This window comes from Rattus norvegicus, chromosome 20 (genome assembly GCF_021556685.1).
Source record: "Rattus norvegicus strain SHRSP/BbbUtx chromosome 20, alternate assembly SHRSP_T2T, whole genome shotgun sequence".
Classification (NCBI taxonomy): Eukaryota; Metazoa; Chordata; class Mammalia; order Rodentia; family Muridae; genus Rattus; species Rattus norvegicus.
In genome coordinates this window covers 3,504,416-3,522,737 of record NC_141553.1, presented here as the reverse complement: position 1 = coordinate 3,522,737, position 18,322 = coordinate 3,504,416, and the positions used below count along the sequence as shown (strand labels likewise).

Genomic DNA, 18,322 nt, shown 5'->3' with positions numbered 1-18,322 from the left:
CTCCCAGTTTTCCCAATGACAGCAGCTCCAGACTGTGACAACTGTTCTAGCCTCTCTGCTCTGTCAGCTCCACTGTCTCCCAACTATGTCTTCTGCACCAACTGCTTCTCCTCTCACTCTGCGCATCCACTCCTCAGCCTCAGCCTCAGCCTCAGCCTCAGCCTCAGCCTCAGCCGGCTTTTTAATGAACTATCCTGTTCCTAGAAATTCAAGAGGCAACGAAGTTAAGGTCACAGTTTCAAGCAATTCTAACAGCTAAGAATTCTAAAGGGCCAGTTGTGTAGAAACTGGGAACCTTTTTAAGAGTCAGGTGCACAAGACAAACCGCACTACAGAAACACAGTCTAAAAATATATATATTGTGCCTAGTGTCTCCAGCCACCACATACTCGCTTGAACTTGAACTTAAATCGCCACATGAAAAACACACAACACAATGACCTCTGATCCAATTGATAAGATATAATTGCCCACCTAGATATACAAAGCCCTGTACACATCCATCCCTTACACATCCATCCCTTAAGAATATTCATAACAACCTGTAAATGTGCAGAGAGGAATCTTAACATCAGCCTCCATGTTCTCTCGGCTGCCTCTCTCTTCTCTTCGGTTCCAGCCTCCTCCAATCTAAAACTAAATGTTTCCAAAGTCGATCAGATAGTAGATATATGGAAACAAGCAACATTTGCCTATTTTGATATACTAGAGATAGATAGGGAGTCTTTGAAATCTCAGACACCTACAGGATATGGCATTCAGAATGTTTTATGAACACAAGGCTTTCCATAACAGTGAGGCACGAATGCTCTTGGCCGCACCACGTTCTAATTCAGAGGGGATGGAGGGCATCGAGGAACCTCCATATGGAGTTTGCTTCAAAGGTGGCAGAGCTGGGCACCAGCCAAAACCTGCCCATGCTTCAACTGCAGACTGCATGCTGTCCTAACAGGGACAAGCAGAACACAGAGGAAGATGACTGTGAGCTTTGCCAAGACAAGTCGGGGAGTCCTTCAATATTCCTGCTCCACAAAGATGTCCACCATACACTGGGCCAGCAGCCTGAAGCTGGACGCCTCAGCACTGCAGAAGAATCTTGGGTGACTGTCCAGGCAGCCAGCAATCTCTGCCATTTCTGCAGCTTTTGAAGCTGCTTGCTCTGCACTTCCCGTTTTCTCAGGGAACATTTATCCTTCTCAGGTCACTGACGGGGAGGAAGACTGGATAGCTACAGTCTCACAGTAACTGTAAGCTGTTTAAGATTTCAGAAAATGATTTAGGTCTAGGAATATATTTTCAGGATAACTTCAAGTTACGATGGAAAGGGAATTAGGCAAAGAACTTTGGATTCAGGACAGATAGGACTTTGGATTCATAGGACAGATAATAGTTTCTCAATGGTTGGCAGATACAAAGGAACCAGATGTTATGAGTGTGATTCTTATATTTTTAAGATTAAGAATTAATTAAAATTCTTATTTGTAAAATTAATTCCTCTTAATTAAATAATTAAATAAATACATAATAATTCTTAATGAAGAATAATTGTTAACTCTTTATAATTATGTTTTTACCCGTGTCCTCACTGTATATAGTTGATGATGTCAGAGAAAGATTTGCCTTTTATAGGACTAACGGGGGCAATGCTGAGGTAATGTTGTTGTGCCCTGTGTGAGGAAGCCTCTCCGTCCTACCCTGCCTACCTAAAGCACCTTCTGAAGGATGAGATACAGAGCCTATGTCCTATAGCCAAGGAGAGCAGAAGGCAGGATTCTGGTCAGAGGGAGGAACTCTGGGAAGAGAGAAGCATGGGGGAGTCACCACCCAGACTCAGAGGGGTCGGGATGTCTGAAACTGAGGAGAGGAGAGCAGCCACATGGTAGAACTTAGGATGGTGTAAATGGGATAACTGAGTTAGGAGAAGCTGGGACAGGCCCAGCATGAAGCCTAGGCATCCATAAATAAATGTAAGTCTGCTGTCATTATGCAGAGCAAGGACAGGCAGGCAGGAATGTCCCACAGAAGCAGCAGGAGCTGGAGCAGGAGCAAGAGCAAGAGACAAAGAGCAAGCGATTCCTTCCATGTCTTCACTGAGGCCTCCAGCAGAAGGTGTGGCCAGATTAGAAACGGGGAGGGACTCCACTCAAATAATCAGGATTACAGGTGTCTCTTCCTCCATCAAAGGAAAGGATCAGAAACTGATCTTTCCACCTCACCTTAAGCAAAACCGCCTCACAGATGGTGCCCTCCATTTTGGGGTTTTAGTTAACCCCCCATGTAGCTGACATCAAACAATCAACATCATAGTCCAGGTCAGAGTTCTGCACCTACTCTGGGGCTTTGCAGCTCCTCTGAGCACTCAGGGCTCTGCCTCCTGCCTCCTCCCTTACAGGGCGTTTTCTTCCCACGGGTGGAAAAGCATGTAAAGTTCTTCTGGATGTAAGTGTGATGAGAGCAGGGCAGCATGAGACCTGAGAGCCTGGAGAAGCACAGACAGCAAGGAAGCCCTGGGGCAGCTCAGCCAGCCTGGGTCCCCTTTACCCTCAGCTCCGTGGGCTCAGACTCAGTCCCCTCTGTTTCTTCCACCTGGTGGCGCCATTGGACAAGGATGGGACGCTTCTCTACCATCTTCAACAGGTGAGACCTGGAGGGTCAGCTGTGGGAGGGAAGATGGGGGAAGGGGACACCTTTCTCTGAGGAACATTCTGGGTGTTTGGATGTTCTGGTCTTTTATAAATTAGTATCCAACCGTCTGAGTGGAATTTCTCTTGTTCATGGGGAATCAAAACTGACATCTGCTCAATTACAAAGAGCAGCACACACTGTGTCTTCTTTCTGGGATGAGGTCATGTTCTGTGCATAGTAGGTCCATACAATGAAAGATCTTTTGTATATTTAATTTTATGCTGTTCTATAAATTGTCATTTCAATACACACTATTTCAACCATCTCTAACTTCCTGTTACAGAGCTCTCTTCATTGGCTGGTGGTCCACTGTTGTCTGAACAGCACTGTGCCCTCCGCCCCTGGCCTCACACTCTCGATGTGTAGAAGAAAGACAGGCAGGATTATTAAAATCATATTTTTTATATTTATTTTCATGACCTGTCCTCTTTGTGCATATAAATTTGTAGCTGCACAACCATTGATCCCTTGGAACTGAAGTCACAGATGGTGGAAGCCACCTTGTGCTGAGGGAACTCATCCTGGATCCTCTGCACCAGCAACAAGTGCTCCTGGCTGCTGAGCCCTCTCCCCAGCCACCATTGGAATGTTTGCCTCAGGAACCACACAGCTGCCTCACAGCTGCTGGCTGACACCATAGAGAAACCAGAGGCCAAGGAAGAGACAGGGTCAGTGCAGAGCTCAGGAGGGAGGGGAGCTGGGCACGGATGGGGTGAGACCTGAGGGACAGAGACAGAGAGGGGCTCAGCAGGAGGAGACAGAGGCAAAGGGGGAGACCTAACTCAGCAGAGTGCCCTGTGTGAGGGCATTTCCCTCAGCCTGCACTGGACACATCTCCAGAGCCTCTTACACTTCACAGTGGCTGCTGTGCTGGTTTGAATGAGAACAGCCACACAGGCTCATGGGAATGAATCCTTCAAATCCAGCTGAGGCCATGTTCAGAGAGGATTGGGAGGTGTGGCCTTGATGGAGGATGTGTGCCACGGGTGTGTGCCACTGAGGTTTTAAAAGACTTTCACTGGGCTGGAGAGATGGCTCAGTGGTCAAGAGCAATGACTGCTCCTGAGTTTAAATCCCAGCAAACACACGGTGCCTCACAACCATCTGTAATGAGATCTGATGTCCTCTTATGGTGTCTGAAGACAGGTACAGTGTACTTTATAAATAAATTATATATATTACATATAATAATATTTTATATTACATATATTATATATATCAAAACTTTAAAAAATTGACTTTCTCTATTCCCAGTGTCTCAGTCTGTTACTTGCAAATCAAGTCGGGAGCTCTCAGCTGTTCCCCCACCACACCTCTCCTCTGCCATCATGGACTCAAATCCTCTGAAACTATATAACAGATTAAACATATTCTTTTATAAGATGCCTTGTGTCTTGTCACAGTAATAAAAACTAACTAGAGCTAGTGTGCTGACACAGGCCTTCAATCCTATTGTGGCTGATTGAATAGGTGGCCCCCCATAGACACATGTGTTTGGATGCTTGACCCACAAAGAATGGCACTATCAGGAGGTGTGGCCTTGTGCGAGTAGGCATGAACTTTATGGAGGAAGTGAGATCCTCTTCCTAGCTGCCTTTGTATCAAGATGTAGAAGGCTGAGCTCCTTCAGCATCATGTCTGCCTGCAGCTACCATGCTTCCTGTTATAATGGACTAAACCCCTGAAACTGTTACCCAGCCAATATTGAATGTTTCTTTTTAGAATTGTTGCCTTGGTCATGGTGTTCCTTCAAAACAATGAAAGGGAAACTGTGACACCCAGCCCTCAGGATGCAAAGGCCATGTATCTCTGTGACTTCAAGTGCAGCTTGGTCTGCATAGTGAGTTCCAGGACAGCCAGAGCAGTGCAGACAGACCTTGTCTCAAAAAAACAGAATAAATAAGAAGAAAAGTAACAAAGACAGATCCTTTCTGTGGGGCTGCCTACCCCAATTGCATCCTTAGGTCAGTCATGGAACCTAAGAGCTTCAAGATCCCACGGAAAACACTCACAGCACCTAATAAGCGTGGTTCACTGAAACAGGAGCCGCTGAATCCTGGTGAGGCTGCTGGGCTGCTGTGGAGACCTGCATGGGGAGGTGACTGGAGTTCACACCTGTGCTCACCCACATTTGTTGCTCTGTGTGATGGGTGACTCTCTTCAGGAGCCCCCACCCATCTCTCCTCTTCTTTCCACTTCAGTTATGTGACTGAGATTTGTAGAGCTCCCCGGAGTCAAGAAACCTGAAAATTTAATCTTTCCCCATACTCTGACCAGGGATGAAACCTCACATCACAAGTGTGTGCTCTCTGGCCTGAGAATCATCTTTCCTCCAATGTCCACACTGCTCAGGCCTGAGGAACTCTGGGGCCAGCTCGGTTATCAGATCCACTGTCCCACACATTCATGTCCCTCACCTTCTCAGCTCATAAGTGTGAGTGAAGGTCAGAGAGGGAGTGAGAGGTCACAGATTGATAACTTCTCCCACACTCTCTCATTATTCTGTGGTATAGTTAATTACAGTTCCCCTCCTACCGTGATTTAGTCACTAAAGCAGCTGCACAGGAGAAGTGTGGACACAGGGCAAGTGCAGTGTAGCACAGGGCACTGTGCTGTCTGTGGTCTCCATACCTATGGTCTCTTCCCTGTGGACAACGGGGTCTCCTGTGCTGAGACAACTACCCGGGTCCACATGGTCAATCTCAGGACTCGGAATGAAGATCCTTGTAAAATGCACCCACCTGGAGCCACAGATGCATCTTCTGGGAATAAACACAAGGAGTCTGGTTCTAAACCCGAGGTTGAGAAGACAAATCCTGAGGGAAGAGGCAAAGTCTCCTCTTTACAGATGAGAGTCCTGCACTCAGGCTTGGCAGTATGAGCTGCCCATGCAGTCTAACAGAGCCAGGTCTCTGTGGGGTCAGGATGGGGCTTGCAGGCCAGCGCCTCCTCTTAAAGGAGAAGCATCTCTCCACTGCATGCACAAGGCTTGTGTTGTGATTGTATTCCTGGAAGTCACTTTTCTTCTAGAAGACTCCAGGGTCTGACTTCTGAAGAGAAGAAGGAAGAGGAAGGGGTGGAGGAAAGGACACAGAAAGTCAGGACTGCGGGTCTCTCCTGGTGTTCGGGCAGCTTCTGGGTCAGAACTCGGAGACACCTTGACAAACAGGGCTCTGTCTCACAGCACAGAGTTCAGGCAAAGTCTTAGTCGCCAGGCTGTGAGGTCAGGGGCGGGGCAGGGGATTCCCCATCTCCCCTGTTTCACTTCTGCTTTTAACCTGTGTCAGGTCCTTCTGCCCGGATACTTATGACCCGCTGGTAAGTCTCACTCCCATTGGGTGCCGTGAACCCTGTGAACCAATCAGCGTCTCTCGAGGCACTGGTTGTAAAGTCCAAGCAGTCCCACGGACTTAGCCAGGTCTGGGATCTCAGATGGGGTCAAGGGCACCTCACACTCTGCTCCTGCTGCTGGCGGCCGCCCTGGCCCGGACCCAGCCCCGCGCGGGTGAGTGCGGGGTCGGGAGGGAAACGGCCTCTGCGGGGCGAGGCGCGGGCGGCACCGCGGAAGCCGGGTCACCGCGTCGCACACCAGAGCCCCGCCCCTTCTCCACCCGCGTCCCGAACCCGGCGCCCTGCTCTCCGCCCGGCCCGCGCACCCGCCCGGGATCCTGGCAGGAGGTCGGGGTCTCACCGCGCGCCCCCCCCCCAGGCTCGCACTCGCTGCGGTATTTCACCACGGCGCTGTCCCGGCCCGGCCTCGGGGAGCCCCGGTTCATCTCTGTCGGCTACGTGGACGACACGGAGTTCGTGCGCTTCGACAGCGACGCGGAGAATCCGAGATACGAGCCGCGGGCGCCGTGGATGGAGCGGGAGGAGCTGGAGTATTGGGAGCAGCAGACACGGAGAGCCAAGGGCAACCAGCAGACTTTCCAAGTGAACTTGAGGACCGCGCTCCGCTACTACAACCAGAGCGAGGACCGTGAGTGACCCCGGGTCGGAGGTCACGACCCCTCCGCGTCCCCACACTGCCAGGGACTTCCGGGTCCCAAGTCCGAGGTTCTTAGCAGAACCGACCCAGGCCGGTTTCCCTTTCAATTTGGAGGAATCCGCGGGTGGAGCCGGGGCGGGGCCGGGTCTGACCGCGGGGTCCCGCAGGCTCTCACACCATCCAGAGGATGTATGGCTGTGACATGGGGTCGGACGGGAGCCTCCTCCGCGGGTATGAGCAGTCCGCCTACGACGGCCGCGATTATATCGCCCTGAACGAAGACCTGAAGACCTGGACAGCAGCAGACTTGGCTGCGCAGATCACCCGGAACAAGTGGGATCAGGCTGGTGTTGCAGAGAGACGCAGGGCCTACCTGGAGGGCACATGCATGAAGTGGCTCCGCAGATACCTGGAGCATGGGAAGGAGATGGTGCTGCGCTCAGGTGCGGGGGGGCCCCGGGCTTCTCCTCCTCTGCCCTCGGGCTGGGACTCAGTCCTGGGTAAGAAGGAACCCTCAGCTGGGTGATGCCCCTGTCTCAGAGGGGAGACAGTGTCCCTGGGTCTCCTCATCCCTCATCACAGTGACTGCACTGCCTCTCCCAGGGCCCAGCCTTCTCCCTGGAGAGTTCTGAGTCCCTCTCTGGAGGGAAGGAGAGAATTTCCCCACTTAACAGCAGGGGCTCCCTGCTGTCAGCCATGGCCTCTCCCAGGCCAGGTTCTCTGCCCACACCCACTCTCTGAGGACACTGACTCCTGTCCTGCTGAGTGTGTCAGCCCTTACACCTCAGGACCAGAAGTCTCCTTTTCCTCATAGGAGACATGGGCTCCAGTACACTAGGCTGGTTCCCCCAGTTTCTAGAAATTTCCAGGGCTGGAGAGATGGCTTAGTGGTTAAGAGCACTGACTGCTCTTCCAGAGGTCCTGAGTTCAATCCCCAGCAACCACATGGTGGCTCACAACCATCTGCAATGGCATCTGATGCCTCTTCTGGTGTGTCTGAATTTACAGTGTACTCATATACATAAAATAAATATATATTTAAAAAAGAAGATCATTTAAAAAAAAAGAAATTTCCAAAGAAGACATTCTCACAGATCCCTCCCTAATGTGGGGTTTGCCTCTCTTCCACACCCCATTTCTCTCTATTCCTACAGTGGAGAATGGTCCCATGAGCCCTTATGGGGTACCCTGGAGGAATATAAATTGTGGGATTTCTTATTCTTTTTTTCTCGCTTTTTCTTATTTCTTACTTTCTTTTTTTTCTTTCCTTATTTTGGAAGGCATTATTTTGCTTCTAGTCAGAGTTTGTCTGCAAACACACATTAAATCAATTATTTTCCATTCCCTCTTCTGTTCTATGACTACCCATCTCATGCTATAGAACATCACATAAGGACGGCCATGTTGATCCACAGCCTCATGTGGATTCCCTCTTAGCTTCTGAGTCCCTCAGGAAAGTGTGCAGTTCTCTACTGAGGGGACCAGCTCTCCCTGCAGCTCTCTAGTCAATGACAGTTGAAATGTCAGACACACACAGGTCAGTGTCATTGTCTTTACTATGTCTTGTGTAGACTTTAGTTTGTCTTGTTAACTGTGTGATATCTTAAATCTTCCACACAGATCCCCCAAAGGCACATGTGACCCTTCACCCCAGACCTGAAGGTGATGTCACCCTGAGGTGCTGGGCCCTGGGCTTCTACCCTGCTGACATCACCCTGACCTGGCAGTTGAATGGGGAGGATCTGACCCAGGACATGGAACTTGTGGAGACCAGGCCTGCAGGGGATGGCACCTTCCAGAAGTGGGCATCTGTGGTGGTGCCTCCTGGGAAGGAGCAGAATTACACATGCCATGTGGAGCATGAGGGGCTGCCTGAGCCGCTTACCCAGAGATGGGGTAAGGAGGGTGTGGGTGCAGAGCTGGGGTCAGGGAACGCTGGAGCCTTCTGCAGACCCTGAGCTGGTCAGGTCTGAGAGCTGGGGTCATGACCCCCACCTTCATTTCCTGTTCCTGTCCTTCCCAGAGGCTCCTCCATCCACTGACTCCAACATGGAAACCAATGTCATTTATGTTGTCGTTGGAGCCCTGGTCATCACTGGAGCTGTGATCATTGGAGCTGTGGTGGCTGTTGTGAGGAAGAGAAACACAGGTAGGAAAGGGCAGGGTCTGTTTCCCCTCAGCTTCCTTTAGAAGAGCGCTCTGCTCATTAATGGCAAACATGGCCACACCCCACATTGCTGCTGTCTCCAACTGGGTCCCCTGTCAGTTTTAGAAATTTCCTCCTGTCAAGACCTTCCTTGAACTCTCACAGCTTTTCTTCTCACAGGAGGAACAGGAGGAGACTACACCCCTGCTCCAGGTTAGTGTGGGGGGCAGGAGTGTCCCAAGGTGATTAGAGTCAAGCTGGAGATGGTGGGGAGCTCTGGCAACCCATAATAGCTTCTTTAGAGGAATCTTCTGGGGCCTGAGTTGTACCTTGAAATGAGTGTGTGTGTGTGTGTGTGTGTGTGTGTGTGTGTGTGTGTGTGTGTGTGTGTGTGTTTTGTTTTACCATAGGAAAGGCCAACCCCAACAGCTCTGATGTGTCTCTCCCAGATTGTAAAGGTGACTCTGGGTCTGACTGGGGAGGGGTAATGTGGACATGATTGGTTTCAGGGACTCCCAGAATCCTCTGTGAGTGGAGGGTTGTTGGGCTGTTGTCTTCACAGTGATGATTTGTGACTCTTGTTCTCTAGCATGAAGACAGCTGCCTGGAGTGGACTGAGTGACAGATGATGTGTTCAGGTCTCTGCTGTGACATCCAGAGTCCTCTGTTCTCTTTACACACCAGTGTCTGAAGTTCCCTCTGATTTTGTGAGTTCGGTGAGAAGAACTGTGGAGCCCAGCCTGCCCCTGCATTTCAGGGCCCTGTCTGCACTGCCCTGTGTTCCTTTCCACAGCCAACCTTCCTGCTCTGAAGTGGAAACTCAGGGATCTCAGGAAAGTCGTTTGGATGGTGTTTTGCTGTGGCAAACAGGAGGAATGTTTCCTTACACTGGACACAGGTGTGAAAGACTGAGATTGACTGGGGAAGGAATGTTTCCCTCAGACAGACACAGGAGAGCGGATGTTCTGCTAAAGCAAGCACATGAAAGGACACGCGATGAAGGAGACTTTGCTCACAACATGCATGTATTGGTCCGCCTTACATTGTATACTTGAGCTGTATTTGTCACGGCTCCATAGTGAGAAATGCACCAATTAACTTCTGGTGGTGTGCTGCAGTCTGTTGGTGCTTCCAAGGACTGTGGCTGACTGGGCTGAGCAGGACTCGTTCTGAGTCAAGGCACATGGAGGACACGCGATGTTTAGAGGGTATAAATAGGGCTCCACAGAGTGACTGACACAGCTGCTACAGCTCACCTTGGAACGCTTATGAGACTTTGCTGATCTCTGCTTCCCTGACAGAGGCCCAGCTGAGAACCTCTCCTGGGGTTCCTGTTGGTCCCTCCAGCTGACTCCTGCCAGGCCTGGCTCTCTCTGCTTGGTGATGCCACTGTTGCTCACCTGACTCTACAAACTGGACTGCTGGTGTACACGAGGTGTTTGCAAGTGGGTAGAGCTGCTGCCGACCTGTGAACTGAACTGATTGCCACACAATACACATGTGGTCGGAAAGCTGCCCTGGGCTCTCCCTGTAGCCAGGGTTCTCAAGTGTCTGGTGCGGTCTGTCTGCTCATCTCTCAGGAGCACCTCCACAGCTGAGATAAGACCTAACAGAGAGGCTTCTCCCTGTAACTTGGGTACCGATTCCTGAACCTGGACTGTCTTACCTTTTCCGTCTTGTGTTCTGGAGTTAACTCCCTGAAGTCTCTTAGTCTCCACCCCCAGCTCTGTGCACCTGGGTCTTGCAGCTGATGCACCTGTGGTTGCTCTGCCTTTGGATGGCTCTATATGGCAGGAGAGCAAAGTCCCCCTCAGAGGCCTGTGACCATTTAAATCATCTCGTATTCATAGCACTAAAGACATGGGAGGCAGAAGCTGAGGTAAAAACCTGACAGCTCAGCAAGGAAACGTTATTTTCTTAACTATATTCAAGATATCTATTTACCAGCCTGATGCTACAAGTAAACTCCAACCCTTCAGAAATCTGTCTGTGTCACTCTATCAGTCTAGTCTGCCTTTCTCTTGAGTTCCTGCAAACCCAGGAGGGCTCCTGAGCTCTCTTTCCCGGATTTATATTTTATCTGTGTCCTGCCAGCAGCCCCTCTGTCGGTCCTACAAGTCCTAAAAGAAAATCCTATTCCACAAAGGCTCTTCAAAGCTGACAGAGACAGAGAGAGACAGAGACAGAGAGAGAGAGAAACACAGAGACAGAGACAGAGACAGAGGGAGACAGAGAGACGTGTCAAATGTCCAATTACTTATGAAAGAAGTATTTAATTCCTCCCTTACCCCCTCACCTGCTGAACCATTTCTCTGTCATGGGAGTGGGGGTTGCGAGCTGTCCAAGGCAAGCCACTAAGGCCCAACCATTTCACCTTTTTTTTTAAACATTTATTTATTTATTATGTATACATCATACAGCTTTCTGCCTGCATGTATGCAGGCCAGAAGAGGGCACCAGACCTGATTATAGATGGATGTGAGCCAACATGTGAATTGAACTCAGGACCTCTGGAAGAGCAGTCAGTGCTCTTAACCGCTGAGCCATCTCTCCAGCCCACATAGGGTAATTTAATTCCACAGTTTTTTTTCCTTGATCCAGTGTCTCTTGGTAGCTGTTGGTCCTCTCTTGTTAATGTTCAGAAAATGCAAATTTAATGGAGCACAATCTATTCTATCCCTGGGGCCTTTATTCTTTCTTTTTGTTTTATAGGTGAGTTTTTAAAGGTGTAATTGGGTCTTTTCTACTGTTTGCCCTGCAGAATTGTGTGGTGTAGCTGTAATGTGCTTTGTAATGAGGGAAGAATTGCTGCATCTTACTGGAGACGTATGCAGGGCACTGTCGGTCCTAGTTTGTACACCTATTCCCACCAGAGCCATGCCTTCCAGTAAATGTGTAATTACAGAGCCAACCTTTTCAGAACTCAAACCATTTGCCCATTGGAAGCCTGAGTATGTGTCAATGGTGTGGTGCAAGCCTTAGGCTTCCAAATTCTGCAAACTGAAACACATCTATCTGCCAGATTCCATTTTTTATTTACTTTGTTGGTGCCCTTAGAGTTACTTCTAGTGTGCAATGGAGTTTGGTTGTACAAAAAACAAGTAGGACATTTCTTTATAAATGCCTTGGCTTGTTGCCAGGTTAAAGAATTTTTCCTTGAAACCTTAACTGTTAACATAGTAGTTTTCGGGGCTGGGGATTTAGCTCAGTGGTAGAGTGCTTACCTAGGAAGCCCAAGGCCCTGGGTTCGGTCCCCAGCTCCGGGGGGGAAAAAAAAAAAAGAACCAAGAAACATAGTAGTTTTCAGGAACATCTGAGGCTCCTAACACACTCCTTATGAATAATCAGTCATTTCCTTCATTCCCTCTGCCAATGGCCCCGGCATGACCGTGAGAGACTGAATGTGGGTGATAAGTCATGGACAGTCGCTGTTTCTGATTGTCTGGTGCAGCGGCAAAATAATGTGAATTCTGAATTATCCAGAACAAATTCAGCAGTTGCTGTGTGGAGAACAAGTCTTTCTGCATATTGAGACTCAGTCACTATATTAAGAGATTCAGGAAGTTTTGATAATACCATAAAGATTGCATACAACTCTGAGTTCTGCACTGAAGCACATGGGCTTTGAATTACAAATTCTTTCTTTCTTTCTTCCTTTCTTTCTTTCTTCCCTTCTTTCTTTCTTTCTTTCTCTACTGAATTATTATCAGCCATTCCCAACTTTTTCATCCAGATGGACTGTAGGGGCTTCAGGAAATAGTGTTCCTTTTATAATGCATTGGACAATCCAATTAGTACTTTTTGTAAACTGAAGTTGTTTTCTTTTAGGACATTTGTAAGTCTGGAGAGATTGTTTGGAAGTTAAGAGCACTGACTGCTCTTCCAGAGGTCCTGAGTTCAACTCCCAGCAACCACATGGTGGCTCACAACCATCTGTATGTAACAGGATCCCATACCCTGTTCTGACAGCTACAGTGTACTTACATATAATAAAGAATATGTGTTAATTGCTCCCAAATAGTTGTTACAAACTCTAGGCCAGTCTACATTGATTACCCATAATGAAGGAATCTCAGTATTAGTATACGGTCTATAATTTTGATGGGTCTATTCCTACAATTGTCATAATCATACTTTTATAATTAAATCAGAATCTTTTTGTTATAAGGCTTTTAATTCTTTCCTTTTAGTGTGTTGTAAGAAGCTTCATTCTAAAATGTTATTCTCTTTGCACAATGAGACCCGTGGGAGAATGGGTTAAAGACAAAAGAACCTGGGGTGGGGCCCCCCGGGGGCCGCAGCCCCCAAACCTTGTCAAGTTGCAGGGAGCTGTGCAGCACTGGGCAGGGCCGAGGGAGGAACCGCCCCTTGACGCCTGCTGCCCCCTCCCAGGCTGGGCGGGACCAGCACAATTGAGGATGCACAATGAGTTCACAGCACCTACCCATGTAACTGGGCCCAGGTCATTCAACACACTGTCGTGAGAGTGCACTGCATACACCTGACACACATGCACAAAACCACACATGCATAAATATTAAAAACTTCAAAAATGAGATTTCTGGGCTGAGGAAGTGGCTCAGAGGTTATGAGCGCTTTTGTTCTTCCAGGAATTCCCAAGTTCGATTCTCAATACCCACATCAGCGCCCAATCATGTAATTACAGTTGGCGGGAGAGGGTCGGCTTCGAGTGTGTGTGTGTGTGTGTGTGTGTGTGTGTGTGTGTGTGTGTGTTCCCATTGTGTGTCTTGTAACCTACTGGTTTTTTCTTCAGTTGAACAGACACAGTAAAGGAATCACCCATTCTGGACCGTGGCAGTCTGTTGTAGAAGAGGACGCAGAGGTCAGGGAGGAAACACTACTGCCCCACCCCTGTCCTCACAGCCCACCCTCTCCATTCCTCTCTCTGTGTCACCACCACTCCTAAACCTAGACCTGATTTATCAGAGTTGTTTGTTTGTTTTGTTTTGTTTTTTTTAACAAAACTAAGAATGAGGGGGCTGGAGAGATGGCTCAGTGGTTAAGAGCACTGACTGCTCTTCCAGAGGTCCTGAGTTCAAATCCCAGCAACCACATGGTGGCTCACAACCATCTGTAATGGGATCTGAGGCCCTCTTCTGGTGTGTCTGAAGACAGTGACAGTGCACTCATATATAATAAATAAATCTTTAAAAAAACTAAGAATGAAACAACTGTGTCTGTGGTGTCTGTAAGTGCTCCGTTTGGGTGGGACTTGAGCCAGGATCACTCTGAGTCTTGAGCCCTGTTGTGGGGCAGGGTCATAGCAAGGTAAGGCCCAAACCCGAGAGGCTGTGGCTCCCCAGCTGCCTTCTCTTCTGGTTCTACTCACTTTCTAAAGTGGCTGTGGGTGGTGAAGCTGGGGGACAGCTGGGGGTCGGGAGGTAAAGAGCAAGCCCCACATCCTCATGCCTCATCTCCCCCCACCACGTTTCTACCATGAGGACCTGCCCAATGGCGTGCGTGAACACAGGCACACATGCGCACGCGGGCGCGCACACACACACACACACACACACACACACACACACACACACCAGCAAGGCTGTGTAAAGAGTCTGCAGTCCCTGGGTGGGATCAGAGAGTGTCAGCCAGGGCAGGCCCGGGGGCCTTGGGAAGCTTGGGAAGCCCTGGTAGAGGTCTGGCTTGTCTGCCCTTTCTCACTTGGTCAGAAGTTCAGAAGGTCATAGGTGAAGCCCAGGTGGCCCAGGTCTTACTCAGACGTGGATCTGTATCTGTAGAACAGGCCTGTTCTGGGTTTATCTTGGAGCCCTTGGCAGTGTCGCTGGGATCCCTGGAGGGGAGAGCAGGAGGTGGGAGGAGAAAGAAACAGTGTAGCCCAGCGGCTGCCTGAGCTGCTGCTGCACCTGCTCTCTGCAGGCCTTGATTTCACTTCAGGGTCAGGCACTCAGGCACCGGACCCAGGTCCCCCAGGCTGGAACTGTGTCGCTGATCAGAGATTTCAGATCTCGACAGTTGCTTTACAATTCAGTTGTGATGCCAGCCTTGGCACCAATGGGTGTTGTGAGGGTGGCCATGTGGGTGCTCAGGACGGGTAGGTGGTGTTACTCTTGGTCACTTGGGGAAATGGATGTCTTCAGAAAGACATGTCCCAGAGCACAGGCCTTCTGGGAAGGAGCAGCTGCCTCTGCTCAGAGGAATGAGCAAAAGTCTTGTACCTTTGTTGTTCCTGCCTGCACCTCTCTGTGTGCCCCTCTGGGTGAGCAGAGGAGGGTGGTCTCTGCACAGAAGAGGTTTCTCACAGCCAGGGTCTCATCAGGCTGAACTACCTGTACACACGGCCAGATGCCTCAGTCTCCGTTTCGCTCTTCGTTTTTACTTTCAGAATATTTTCTGTGTGTGTACAAGTTTGACAGCATCCATCCAAGTGCACTAACTGCATTGCCTGTGGAGGCCAGCAGAGGGCGCGGTCCTGTGGAGCGGGTTACACATGGCTGGGAGCCACCTGACTTGAGTGCTGGGCATCTCAGCTGGGTTTTCTGCAAGAGCAGCAAGTGTTCTTACCACTTGCCCTCTCCTCCCGAGATCCTCCTTTCTGAAGAGATCTGGCTGCCACATCCTGGCAGGAAGGGAGGGATGTTCACAGAGAAAGTGAGAAGACTAACACAGCCTTGCTGGGTTCCCCCACTCAAGACAATTAACCATTAGCTTCCCTTTGCCCAGTCAAGTGTGCTGGATAGTTTTAAATGTCAACTTGACACAAGCTAAGCCAATCACAGGAGGGAGCCTCAGTTAAGAAAATTCCCCCATAGCATTGGGCTGCAGGCAAGCCTGTAGGTCATTTTCTTGATTAGTGAGTGATGGAGAAGGGCCCAGCCTTTCTCCCTGGGCTGGTGGTCCTGGGCTCTACAAGAAAACAGGACTGGGCCCATTCTTGAAAAGGGGAGGTAGGGTGGGGGGAGTAATGTGTGAGGGGGGATTAGAAGGAGGGGGCTGCAAATCGAGTAAATAATGGAGAGAAGGAAAGGCTGATTTCAGGGCATGGTGGTGCAGGCCTTTAATCCCAGCACTTGGGAGGTGAAGGCAGGCAGATCTCTGGGTTCAAAGCCAGGCTGGTCTGCCAGAGCTGTCAGAGAAACCCAATCCTGTCTGGAAAAATCACAGAGGTGGATGCTGGGGGAGCAGGCTGAGCAAGCCAGTAAGTATCCTCCACCATGGCCTTCGCATCAGCTTCTGCCTCCAGGTCCCTGCTGTTTGTCTTTCTGTCCTGACTTCCTTCCATGATGAACAGTGATGTGGACGTGTACGCCAAATAAACTCTCTCCTCTTTCCTTGGTCATGGTGTTTACCACAGCAATAGAATCCCTAACCAAGACGGGTGAGAGTTTGGTTCTCACACAGTACAGTCTCCATGAAAGCCCTAGAGAGTGCGAGGCAGATGTCTAACAGGAGATCCCAGGATTCAAACCTTATACGTGGTGCAACTCCTTAACCCTTCCAGAAGCCAATACAGCTGCTGCCCTCTTCAGCCATCTTCAGAAACGTTCTTGCGATTAGTGGCTGCTGTAGGAGCTGATGAGCCCCCAGATCTAAAAAGGAACCAGAGGGTGAGGCTGGAAGGGTGGCTCAGTGGTCAGGAACACTGGCTGCTCCTGCCGAGGACTTGAGTTCAGTTCTTAGGACACACGCGGCAGCTCCTAACCATCTGTAATTCCAGTCCCAGGGGACCTGTCGCCTTCTTACGGCCTCGATGGGCACTCCACACACATGGTCCACAGACAGATATACAGACAAAATGCTCACATACATAAAGTAAGATTTAAAGTCTTAAAAATAAGGGGGCTGGAGAGATGGCTCAGTGGTTAAGAGCACTGACTGCTCTTCCAGAGGCCCTGAGTTCAAAACCCAGCAATGACATGGTGACTCACAACCATCTGTAATGAGATCTGATGCCCTCTTCTGGTGCGTCTGAATACAGCTGCAGTGTACTCATATATAATAAATAAATAAATTAAAAAAAAAAAAAGGATTCAGATAGTATCTTCTGTGGGTAATGTTGCTCCGTGGATACAGCACGCTTATGGTGCACAGATGTGCATGCAAGCAAAGCCCTCATAGACATAGAAATAAATCAGATGTGGGGACTGAGTACCACGTAGTAGGCTATGAGGCACCTGAGACACTGCACACCTCCCTGGAAGCAAAAGCCAACAATGCGACGGGCTTTAACTCTTTTCCTTTGCACACTTTCATTACACACCCAAAGGGTACACTTCAGCACGCTGCCCCTTTAACAGAACCCCGTTCTGGCAGAAGCCTGTTCCAAGTCTGGTGAGTGTTTACAAGGTAGGCACACAGTTGCAGCCAGCAACTGAGCATTCATTACTCACAACCACTGAGCCTCAGAAGCAAGCTCACGGACAGCTGCTTTATCCTGGGAGCCTCCCTGGGAGCGTACAGTGGGGTGTGTGTGTGTGTGTGTGTGTGTGTGTGTGTGTGTGTGTGTGCACGTGTGTGTGCATACGCACACAAAAGCTCTTGTCTCTGCTCTTAGGAACAGTCCTGAGCAGTGCTGTGCTCACAATGACCTGTGTGGAGCCTGCTCAGGGCCCCAGGTCGCTGGGAAGAATCTCAGCCGTGGTATTTGACAGCAGCAGAGAGATGCACGCAAGCTTTGAAGTAGTTTGTCATTGCAGCAGCTGGGTTTTCAATGCACTGCCTAATTGATTAATTATTAATTAGTTCATGTATGCTGGTGAATACTCAGATATATCAATTGGAAAAGGCTGTTACCAGGACTGATTGAAGCTGCTTGCTACAAAAGCCCAGCTACCGAAGTTCCATGTCTGTGGCTCATATAAAGGCAGGAGAGAACTGAGTTCATGATGCCTGCTGACTTCGCACCTTCCCTGGTAAGCAAGCACACATTCTGATACATTTCGGTGCGGTTTTATTTTTATTTTTTATTTTATTCTTTAACATGGGAAAGAAAGGGTTCCTTTCTTTCAAGATATATTTATTTTATGTCTATGAATACACTGTAGCTGTCTTCAGACACACCAGAAGAGGGCATCAGATCCGATTACAGATGGTTGTGAGCCACCGTGTGGTTGCTGGGATCTGAACTCAGGACCTCTGGAAGAGCAGATAGTGCTCTTAACCGATGAGCCATCTCTCTGACCCTTTGATTTTATTTTTAACACACACACACACACACACACACACACACACACACTGTATCACACACATTGAAGCACCAGTTGTCCTGGAACTCCAGGTGGCCTAGAGTTCAAACTCCAAAGATCTGCCTGCCTCTGCTCTTACCCTCATACTGTAGTGCTGGGACCAAGGCCATGGGAACCACGCCAAGGTTTTAATAGCACCTTGATAAACTTTAAAGGTTGTGATCCCACGCCTCTTCTGTTGCCAGGTCCTGTGCAAACAGAGGGCACCTTTGAGTTGACTGATGTGCTCTACATAGATGGGATCGCCGCTAAGGTGACAAAGTCACCCATCGATCAGCT

General features: G+C 49.4%; 1 protein-coding gene across 17 annotated transcripts; it reads left to right on the top strand.

Annotated features, from left to right (window-relative positions):
- Positions 1 to 6,097: 6,097 nt before the first annotated feature.
- On the top strand, positions 6,098 to 14,000 carry LOC147998472 (RT1 class I histocompatibility antigen, AA alpha chain-like). 17 transcript variants are annotated; one of them, XR_015645422.1, is made up of 9 exons: positions 6,098 to 6,190; positions 6,395 to 6,664; positions 6,841 to 7,116; positions 8,294 to 8,569; positions 8,697 to 8,822; positions 9,000 to 9,032; positions 9,409 to 10,507; positions 12,648 to 12,754; positions 13,594 to 14,000. XR_015645422.1 is itself a non-coding variant. In XM_087598545.1 (7 exons), the coding sequence occupies exons 1-7, from the start codon at positions 6,118 to 6,120 to the stop codon at positions 9,411 to 9,413; spliced, it is 1,059 nt and encodes a 352-aa protein (XP_087454671.1). In that variant the 5' UTR covers positions 6,098 to 6,117; the 3' UTR covers positions 9,414 to 12,995. The 17 variants fall into 17 exon arrangements, 3 of the variants coding, with proteins under 3 accessions (XP_087454671.1, XP_087454670.1, XP_087454669.1); XR_015645420.1 differs by having other exon boundaries at positions 9,409 to 10,698; XR_015645426.1 differs by lacking the exon at positions 13,594 to 14,000 and adding an exon at positions 8,055 to 8,210 and having other exon boundaries at positions 12,648 to 12,995.
- Positions 14,001 to 18,322: the final 4,322 nt, after the last annotated feature.

Coding starts and splice junctions, on each gene's coding strand:
- LOC147998472 (XM_087598544.1), top strand. CDS start 6,118: ATGGGGTCAAGGGCACCTCACACTCTGCTCCTGCTGCTGGCGGCCGCC. Junction 6,665..6,840: donor CTACAACCAGAGCGAGGACC/GTGAGTGACCCC, acceptor GGGGTCCCGCAG/GCTCTCACACCATCCAGAGG. Junction 8,823..8,999: donor TGTGAGGAAGAGAAACACAG/GTAGGAAAGGGC, acceptor TTCTTCTCACAG/GAGGAACAGGAGGAGACTAC.